Here is an 11,128-nt window from a genome sequence, read left to right on the forward strand (position 1 = left end):
CGCCCCACATCTAGAGGCAGGTAAAGAGGCTTCAATAGGACTACTCAGAGCTGGGGAAGGGCTCATGCCTGGAAGACCCCAAGGGAATGTGCTGATCTTAGAGTGGAGTGGAGAATCTGCTTGCTGGAGTAGGCTGCCCTCCAGGTTGTCAAAGCAGAGTGTTTCCCGAATCCTCGTGGGGTTGTTAGGTACTGGCTAGGGGGGTCACCTGGAGGGGCAAACCATATGGGGTTTGTGAGAGGAGCTGTATATGACGCTGAGGTAGAGACAACCACATTCTCCCAGTAATGACACACAGGAGATCTACAGTCACGGGGAGGGGTCCAAGGAGCTCTCAAAGCTCTGAAAGAGGAGTCAGATTTCAAGATCCACTACCAGTTCTGGACACATAAGACCCTCCGTCCCCTTCACTTTTTTTCTCTGTCCCTCTATAATCCTGAGGGGCCAGAGCCATAGGCAGGGAGTGGGCAACTGGGGGCGGGGGCGGGGGGCGATAAGGAAGGAAGTCAGGGACACTTCCCATTCCCACTGCAGCCTGAGCAGTGGGAGCAGGGACAAGAGCTTTCTTTGTCATTGGAGCTGGCTTCTGTACATTTTCACTGGAATGACAAAAAATGTGTTTCTGTGACTAGAAGTGATCAGATTCCTTTTTAAAACTTTTTATTTATCTCTCCCATGAGTGAGAAAGAAAGAGAGAGACTGATAGCACTGCCAACAGGGTCCTGATTCATGATCCACTCCCGGCTTCAGCCAGCCCAGGGTGTCAGGTGCACTTAGTGACCACTGTATGCAGGAAGGTCTCCAGACACGAGTCTCGAATCCTCCCATGTGGTTCAGCCCTGCAGAGCATCCTGTTTTACCTCTGCACTCTGTTCTGGCCCCAGATGCCTTTTTACTACTGAAGAGTGACCAGAAGAATTGTGGGCATCAACTTAGGTCTTACTCAGCAGCAGGAGGAGAAGCAGCCACATGAAATGGTTTTGCAGGAACAGTAAGGAACAAACAGAGTTTCTTTATAATCACCCCTTACAAGGTCTAGTTGTGCAATAAAATTAATACATGTTGACATCACACAGCTTTGTACTCACAGGGCTGCACAAAGCCAGCATTACGAGACTGTAATATATGAAACAGAAATAAGGCTTTGAAGTCTGGACCTCTATTGCTAACAAGCCGTGAGGCCATGGGAGCACCACGGGACCTCGGCTCCTGTTCTGCGAGATGGCTAGCCTTCTTAGGAGCATTCTGCAAGAATGAAATGAACTAACGCAAAGAGAGGGCACCCACGTGTGATAGCTATTATTTTCCCTTGGTAACTGTAGGGTTCAGAGATTGAGGAAAGTTATCTCTGCAGAGACATGAGGCAGAATCTTCAAAGCTTGTTTCAAAGGCTTGTGCCTGACCCAGTACACACACACAGATGCACACACAGACGCATGCACAGATATGCATACATATGCATGCACCTCACATACGCACACATACGCGCACACAAATGCACACACACACAGATGCACATGCTTGCACATGCAAAAATCCACACAAGTTTGGCCTCTCTTTTCTCAACACCCACAGTAGGAAATGGCCTGACTTTTAGTCAAAGGCTACATTGGACAAGTGTCTTAGGGAAAGATAAGGAACAGAAGAAGACTATGTCCTAAAGCTTTACCCTTCTCTGTTGCCCCTGCCCACTTGCTATACCAAGCACCATTGTCCACTACTGGGGCTGATTTATTTCTTTAGATCCCCCAATGTAGAACCTATGGGCACCCAGGGGCTGAAAGTTTTTCCGAGGATTATGAAAATGTTAATGTTTGGAAAACTAATAACCAGTTCTGAAGTACAACAACTGTAAAATCAAGGTTCAGTCACTGCGATTCAGTGGTGACTCAAGTGCCCATGTAGCTGACTCTAAGTCACGTGGCCAACAGCAGGATTAGATCCCGAGGCTGGCCTGGGGTTGTGCCGGGTGTGCTCACAGTGCCCGGGGTCCTGAGGGGTTTAGAGGAGGTATGCAGGGGAGAGTCCAACATGACAAGATCCTGTCAAGGGTGCTTCTCTCTCTCTCTTCCCTCTCTTTTTCTCTCTTGTGCACACACATACACACACACACACACACATACACACACACACACACATTCCTTATTACATAAATGAAATGACAAAACAATTAGAAAATTAAAATGAATGTTTCATTCAATATCTAAAATATACCACTATGTCAGCTACTCAACCAGGACTGTTTTTAGTTATAAAAATTTCGCTTCTTATGTGGGTGAATTTTTTTTTTTTAGGGTGTGGGGGAGCATATGGAATAAGTGCCTGGGGCCCTCTGACTACACGGTGGCCTACAGTCTGAAGTTCTCCCTTCCCCTCTGCCTCCACTCTCCAGTGACTGGAGGCACAATCATATACCATGCTACTTGGGTCAGTGAATGAGGATCCAGGAATCATTTTGCGTGAAGACTTCAGTTTCCAGGAAACACTATCCTGGCCCTAAACGGTTGCCTCTTCAGGAAATAAGGATCTAGGCAGCACCTTCCCAACACCAGCCTCTGCTCATTCTCGGCTGTACTGAGGAGCTGGGTGCCAGATTCATGGAATGATGCAGCAAATAGCAATAAAATAAAATTAAAAATTTAGGGACCAGCAGTTAGTGTAATGGCTATATCGCTGGACTTCCATGCAGTTGACCATGGTTCGAGTCCCGGACCTGGTGGCTTAAACTCCAATCAGGCATGTGTGCGTGTGTGCCCAAGATCCTGAGAGGAGAATGGAGGAGAAGGGATTGAGGCATGGCCATCCCCTCCCAGGTGGGTGATTTTTCACTTTCTGTCTCTCTCTTTCTAGCGAGCGCATGCACCCTGTAGCAAAAACCCCTCAAAAAAAAAAATACAAAAGTAGATTCCAAACATGGGACCTCTTTCTGTAGACATTGATAATATTCTTGCTGCAATAAGTATACTCTTGGTTAAGAGTATTTATCCCCCTGTTTAAATGATAGGTAATTAATTGCTTTTACTTTTGCAAACCTAGAGAAGAAAAGTGAACTCACCATGTCCAGCAGCACAGGATTGGTCAAATGGCACATTGTATCATACCTAACCCTGCATTACCTGGCCAGGTAGCTAGAGCAGGATGTGGGCCCCTGTGCCACTGACACAAGTCATTGTCACCTCCAGCTCTGTCAATGTGGTCTTTGGATCATTCAGAGAGGCCAGCTGCTTGCCTTACAAACTGAGGGATCCAGGTCTCAGACTTGTTACTGGATACAATGGGTGGCCTCTTTCACATACACCCATGTGGCACTCATGAAAGGCACTTTAAGATCTCCTCTTCACTCACCTCACTTCCTGCCTGAGCTGACAACAGCCAACCCATGATCATCTCAACGTGCGTTCCCCTCTGCCATCTGCCGTGCCTGGGGTGGGGGGAGTGCTCTGGGGGACACCTGACTACAGGGACAGGACAGAACATCAGCGGGATATCAAGTGTGAGCCAACAGGCTCTTCATTGCCACTTTAACTCACTCTCCTCCTCATGCCCTGGCCTACCTTGTCCTGAGTGCCTCTAAGCAGGTCGGAAGATACTTGTCAAACAGAATGGTTAGGTTGGCTCTCTCTGTCTGGATCTCCCTCTTGTCGACCCAGCTGCTCACTGGAGGGTTCCATCCTAGGTCTGCAGGGTTGATGTACAGGATCCCTGGGAGCAGAGAATCGTGTTCAGTGGGTATGCTATACATGCCACTATATTGTTCACCCTAGAGAGCTCTTTTCTTTATGTGGAAAATGCGCAGAGCACTGGAGTTAAAAAGAAAAGAGATCTGGTCTAGGTCAGAGAGGGCAGATAGGTTTTTGGTTGACTGACTCAAAATGACTGACAATATAGATCAATGTAGAGCAGCGTTCAGAAACATCCTAAGGCCAAGTCCAGCCTCAGGAGGGAAGGAGGCTGTGATTATATTTTGAAAATCTTCTTTATTCATGATAGAGTGTCATGCAGGCATGAGAGAGAGAAAGAGAGAGACAGAAAAGGGAGATGAGCATTCTGCACAGGGTCTAGTCACACCACTGTCCCATTCTCCAGTTATCCAGTCTATCAGATCTTGGGCATTCATGTGCATGCCCTGAATGTTTCATGCTGACCATGCCAGGGGTTTATTAAGTTATTATTATTTTTAAATTTTTGCCATAGGGCATGTGCACTTGCTGGAGACAGAGAAAGAGGGAAAGTAGGAAGCACCTCCTCCCAAGAGGATGGTCACACTGCAATCCCTTCTCCACTCTCCTCTCAGAATTGAGGGCATGCATACACATGTGCCTGTTGTGTTTTCAAGCAACCAGGTCTGGGACTAGAACTGTGCAGTTGGCCAAATGGTATGCTAGCTGCCTACACCTCCACACCATCTGTTGGCCCCATGCCAGTGATGTAGGTTGGGTTACTTTGTAGGATCCAGCTTCTCTTGAGCAGTGCTTTACCACCTCACCACAGAGCCAGCCCCGAAAGCTGTTAGCAGTATCAGTAATGGGGTGAGGATGTAGAGTGGGTCATAAGGTAATCCTTCCAACATATGTCCGTGGCCTAACCTCCAGAACCTGTCAATGTGACCTTACTTGGAAAAGGGGCCTTTGTAAATGTGATTATGTTAAGGACCTTGAGACGGACCATCTGAGTGGGACACCTAGAAGTGTCCTTATAAGACAGAAGTGGAGAGACGCACATAAAGAAGGCCATGAGAAGGTAGAGACTGGAGTTATGGGGCCACAAGCCAAGGAACACATGAGTTGGAAGGTGCAAGGAAAGATTTTTACCTCGAGCCTTCAGAGGGAGCACACCTTTGCTGCCCTTGATTTTGGATGTCAGATTTTAGAAGTGCAATAGAATAATTTTCCTTTTTTTCTTTTTTGCCATAGGGCACATATACTCACTAGAGAGAGACAGTGATGTGAAAGTGAGAAATCATCCCCTGGGGGGATGACCATGCCACAGTCCCTTCTTCTCCATTCTTCTCCTGGGATTTCGGGCATGCATGCACACGTACCTCGTGTGATTTCTAAGCCAACAGGTCCAGTATTCAAACTGTGGTTGGCCATGTGGAAATCCAGCACTTTAACCACTATGCCATTCGCTGGACCCTAATGTCTGTTGTTTTAAAAGTCACTGCATTTGTGATAGCCTGTTACATTTGTTACTGTAACCCTAGGAAACTGATAGAGATAGAGAGAGAGAGAGAGAGAGAGAGAGAGAGAGAGAGAGACTAATCTCCAACCTGTGTAGCCTTGAAAGGGGATCTGACATTATGATAGTGACCAAACAAGTAATCTTTTTTTTTTTTATTGTTCTTTTTATTTTATCATTATTTTAAATATGTACTTTGTGGCCAGTAGGTGGCATGCAGGTAAAGGTGCCGGATCTCAGATGGCCAGTGTCATGGTTTGAGTCTTCATCTGATAACCTGAAAATCACGTCGGGCATGTGTGTGTATGGCCAAAATTCTGAGAGGAGAATGGAGATGGGATCGCGGCATGATCATCCTCCCAGAGGTGATTTCTCACTTTCCCTCTCTCTTTGTCTCTATCTCTTTCAAGCACACATACTATATAGCAAACAAACAAACAAACAAAAACAAAACAAAAAGAAACCCCACAACTAAAAAAAAAATTTAAAAAAAGAAAAAATCTTCAGCAGTTTTATTGAGGTAAAATTGATATACAAAAAAGGCACATATTTAATATATACTATTTGTCAAGTTTGGACAGATGCATAATCCTGCGAAACCAACACCACCGTCAAGGTAGCAAACATATCCATCATCTCTAAATAACATTGTCTATCTTTTTGACAAATGCTTTTTAGAGCATAACAGTATTGTTAACTAAGACACTGTGCTGTTGAGCAGATCTCTAGAACTTACTGATCCTGCATAACTTCGTATCCATTAGAAAACACCTTTGCTGTTCTTCTTACCTATAGCTCCTGCAAGCACCATTCTACTATCGTTCTTTAAGTTAGGTTATTTTGCCAGACAAGCTCTTTTTATCTTTCATCTCTGCTAATCAGTTTGGTCAATGTAGACAGAGGAAAGTTTAGGTATGAAGTTGCTGATTTCCACTAGGAGTTAGTTTGAAATGATGGTATGCTGTCATCTCTACTGACATGGAGGCTAGAACTGGTCTCAGAGTAGCCTAATTCGAGACACTTTTGTGCAGAAGAGAGTTGCCAGCTCAGGGCTATCTCCTTTCCCACTACCACATTTCTGAATTAACAAAATCACATGACCCTGATATATATATATTTTTTTTTTGAGAGGTTTTTTGCTATAGGGCGCGTACGCTCGCCAGAAAGACAGAGACAGAAAGCGAGAAATCACCTCCCCAGGGGGGATGGCCACGTCACAATCCCTTCTCTTCCATTCTCCTCTTGGGATCTTGGGCATGCATGCACATGCACCTGGCGTGAGTTTAAACCACCCAGTCCGGGACTCAAACCGCGGTCAACTACATGGGAGTTCAGCGACATAACCATTATGCTAACTGCTGGTCCTGGCCCTGATCTTACGTGAGGGCATTTCAATAATTCGTGGAGGACTGGCTCCATGAGCTAGTAGTTTTGGGAGCCAGAGTCCACGTGGCCAACTGCACAGTTTGAATCCTGGCCCTGGTAACTTGAAAAACACATGAGGTGCATGTGCATGTGTGCCCCAAATCCTGAGAGGATGGAGAAATGGGGAAGAAGAATTGTGGTGCGACCACATCCCACTGGGGGGTTATTTCTCCTTCTTCTTTTCCCTCTGTCTCTCATTGGTGAGCACCCACACGCTATGGCAATTTTTTTATAAGTTCGTGGAAAAATGCAATTAAAGTCGGAGTTCATTTTGGTGCAAGACAATGTTGAAATCAATGCATAAGTTTTTCATAATATGTATCTTCCCTGAAGGCTCTGAAGGTCCCTAGCAGTGCTTGCTTGCCCTTGTGGACATGGGTGAGGGTTGAGAACTGGGCCAGAGTTTGGAAAGGTCAGTTTCTGGCTCCTATTTGGTGTGTCCGTCAGAGCCAGAGGCAAAGGCACCCATCTACCTTCAGCGGCCTTGTGGTGTCTCCTTTCCTTGGGCCTTACCGGCTCTGGACACAGTTGCTGGCGTGGCAGTGCGCAGGTGGCTAATCTCAAAGAGGAGTCGCATGGTGGGATTAAGGGGAATCCTCTCGTTGCTTGCCAGGGTCAGTACCTAGGGCTATCTCCTTTCCCACTACCACATTTCTGAATTAACAAAATCACATGACCCTGATATATATATATTTTTTTTTTGAGAGGTTTTTTGCTATAGGGCGCGTACGCTCGCCAGAAAGACAGAGACAGAAAGCGAGAAATCACCTCCCCAGGGGGGATGGCCATGTCACAATCCCTTCTCTTCCATTCTCCTCTTGGGATCTTGGGCATGCATGCACATGCACCTGGCGTGAGTTTAAACCACCCAGTCCGGGACTCAAACCGCGGTCAACTACATGGGAGTTCAGCGACATAACCATTATGCTAACTGCTGGTCCTGGCCCTGATCTTACGTGAGGGCATTTCAATAATTCGTGGAGGACTGGCTCCATGAGCTAGTAGTTTTGGGAGCCAGAGTCCACGTGGCCAACTGCACAGTTTGAATCCTGGCCCTGGTAACTTGAAAAACACATGAGGTGCATGTGCATGTGTGCCCCAAATCCTGAGAGGATGGAGAAATGGGGAAGAAGAATTGTGGTGCGACCACATCCCACTGGGGGGTTATTTCTCCTTCTTCTTTTCCCTCTGTCTCTCATTGGTGAGCACCCACACGCTATGGCAATTTTTTTATAAGTTCGTGGAAAAATGCAATTAAAGTCGGAGTTCATTTTGGTGCAAGACAATGTTGAAATCAATGCATAAGTTTTTCATAATATGTATCTTCCCTGAAGGCTCTGAAGGTCCCTAGCAGTGCTTGCTTGCCCTTGTGGACATGGGTGAGGGTTGAGAACTGGGCCAGAGTTTGGAAAGGTCAGTTTCTGGCTCCTATTTGGTGTGTCCGTCAGAGCCAGAGGCAAAGGCACCCATCTACCTTCAGCGGCCTTGTGGTGTCTCCTTTCCTTGGGCCTTACCGGCTCTGGACACAGTTGCTGGCGTGGCAGTGCGCAGGTGGCTAATCTCAAAGAGGAGTCGCATGGTGGGATTAAGGGGAATCCTCTCGTTGCTTGCCAGGGTCAGTACCTGGAAATCACAGGGAGAAACATGCCCCTCAGGAAGGAGTCAGGATGCTTTGCCAGCTGCTGGAGATTTGGCTGATTATTGTCAGTTGGGATTATGGGGGATTAATTTCTTTGCAATGACAAGTATTTTCTACAATAATCCCCCCTCTCTCCTCCTGTACACTGCCATCCTAACCTTTCTGTGTGTGTGTGGGTGTGTGTGTGTGTGTTTCTGTCAGTCAAAACAGGGAAAAAAAAGTTATTTGAATAGTTTAAAGCAATGTCAATGATTTGAATGATCTAGGCCATATTGGAATAATGAAAGACTTCAGTTTTCACATTATTACTGTTTCTTTTAAAGTAGTCCCTCTGGGAGAGCGTACTTTTATTCTAATGACTGTCTACATTGAAAACATTTCGAAACTTCTAATCTGGATGTGCTTTCTGAACAAGTTTAGGAGCAGCTACCAGTTTAATAGCCACTTAACCAGCATCCAGTTAGTTCTTACTGTTCGTAAAAGGAAATAATAATAATACAATATACTCTCAGTGGATAAATGTTTGTTGTGGAGGATGTTTGACAGACTCAAAATATTTCTGAGCCTCAGTTTCTTTATACCTAAGAAAGAAAAAAATGATTAAAAAACAAAAAAAATTTGACTAGATGATTTTTTTTTTTTTTGGAGAGGTTTTCACTATAGGACACGTGGGCTCGCAAGACGACAGAGAGAGACAGAGAGACAGAAAGTGAGAAATCACCCCCCGGGGGGATGGCCATGCTGCAATCCCGTCTCCTCCATTCTTGGGCACGCATGCACACGCGCCTGGCATGAGTTTTAAGCCTCCGGGTCCGAGACGCGAACCGCGGTCGACTACGTGGGAGTCCGGCGACATAGCCATTATGCTAACTGCTGGTTCCCTGACTAGATGATTTAATATTCCTTTCAGTTCCAAATACTAAGTGAATCCATGTGCAAGGGATTCTGAAGGAAATCACACATATGACAAGGACAGCGTGATCTGGGGCAGTGCCACTGAAGCAAGCAAAAGTTGCTTGTGGGAATCTGTTGGTACTGAAATGCCTTACCCTGAGCCAGCTTGGACAGAATCTAAATTTCTCTTTTTCCTTTTCTTTCTTTTTTTTTAATTGCTAGAATGTGCATGTGCTGGTCAGAGAGAGAGAGGGAGGTAGCACCCCTCAGTGGGGTGTGATCATGCTGCAAGCCTTTCTCCTCTATTTCTCCATCCTATTGGGATTTTTGATCAAGGTGGCATGTCTTTCAAGATGCCACAGCTGGGCAACTTGACTGGTTGAACTGCTGTCGACCATGTGGAATCCAGCTTCTTTAACTACTCAGCTATGGGGCCAGCCCAAGGAATCTAGATTTTCAAATGTGCCTGCTGCCTTGGGGAACTGGTTTTATAGATGATTAGAGATGGCACAGGGATCTCCCGAGCCCCCCTCACTTTGATACCTTGTTATCATCCATGACAGTGTTCAGAGACTCAATCCACATGGGGTCTATGTCGCCATCCAGTAAAATCCATTTGGGCCCATCGTGGGTGACATTGGCAAGTTCCCGCATGATGGAAGAGAACAGGCCTAGAAGAAACCACTGACACCTTACTTTCTGTTTCTTTGTGAGTTCTGTCTTATCATAACTTTTCCTGTTAGCTATAACATCAATAATGTAAATAGAAAATAATGCAAATAGAAATGATGTAATAGTGTCAGTAGAAACTGCTGTAAATAGAAAAGGCTCATCAGTCTGGCTTTGTATCTCACTCCCCCCAAAATTTGACAGCCCAAGGTTCATTCTCTCTGTGCTTCAGTCTAACTTTTCATGGCATCATCAACAACACCTGAAACTACTGGCGTTTTAAGTAACAAGGGACCCAGTGAATCATTTCAGCAAGTGATTGCGACATGATGGGATTACATGAAACATTTTTAGGTAAAATCTTCATCTTCTGTAATTGCAAAATGCAGGCTTTGGGACAAGGCCCAACATGATTCTAACTGTCGTTACATGAAATTTATGTATAAATTTGGGCAGAATTGATTTTTATAATATTAAATTTTTCCCAGTCAATGATATGGCCTGCATTTTTATTCAGATACTGGTTGTTGTTCCTAATACATTTTTATGGCTTTAAAAATATATCTCTTTAGCTACATGCATCCATAAATATTTTATAGCTTTTATTGCTATTGTGAATGGAATCTTCTTACTCTGTATTTCCATTTTTAACTGACTATGTGACTATGCTAGTATAGACAAATGCTACCAAAGTTGGTGCTTTTATTTTAGTTACTGTTAATAAGTTTTCTTGTTATTCTATTAAGTTTTTAATAATGTTTCGTGTGTTTTCAGTTATGAAGTTGCACTGGAAGCAAAACAATAATTTTTCTCCTTTCCTCCAATTTACAGCATGTAGTCTATTTTTTTGTACTACAGCATCTTCTAGAAGCTCAGTATGCAACACTGACTAATAATGTCGATAATAGGCCTCCTTGACTTGTTCCCATTTTAATAGAAATGGCTTTAGTGTATCATTTTTCAGAATAATTTTATTTTCCTTTTCTCTTTAGATGCAGAATATTTCTATTTAAGGGATTTTCTTTAATTCTTATTTTACTTAGAATTTCCTATTAGGAATGGCTATTGAATTTATTTATTTATTTACTTTTTTTGAGAAGTTTTTGCTATAGGGTGCGTGCACTTGCCAGAAAGAGAGAGAGACAGAGATAGAAAGTGAGAAATCACCCCCCAGGGGGGATGGCCATGCCACAATCCCTTTTCCTCCATTCTCTCTTGGGATCTTGGGTATGCACGCACACGTGCCTGGCATGAGTTTAAGACACCAGGTCTGGGGAACCAGCAGTTAGCGTAATGGCTATGTCGCTGGACTCCCACGTAGTC

At 44.7% G+C, this 11,128-nt stretch overlaps 1 protein-coding gene across 1 annotated transcript in view; it reads right to left on the minus strand.

Annotated features, from left to right (window-relative positions):
- DNAH9 (dynein axonemal heavy chain 9) overlaps positions 1-11,128 on the minus strand; it is a gene marked incomplete at its 5' end in the record, with an annotated part of 330,910 nt that overhangs the window by 214,465 nt on the left and 105,317 nt on the right. The window contains 3 exon segments of the mRNA XM_014590899.1: positions 3,555-3,702; positions 8,118-8,226; positions 9,680-9,807. Of these exon segments, the coding sequence (XP_014446385.1) occupies positions 3,555-3,702; positions 8,118-8,226; positions 9,680-9,807 (385 nt within the window).

This window comes from Tupaia chinensis, unplaced genomic scaffold (assembly GCF_000334495.1).
Source record: "Tupaia chinensis unplaced genomic scaffold, TupChi_1.0 Scaffold000495_1, whole genome shotgun sequence".
Lineage (NCBI taxonomy): Eukaryota > Metazoa > Chordata > Mammalia > Scandentia > Tupaiidae > Tupaia > Tupaia belangeri.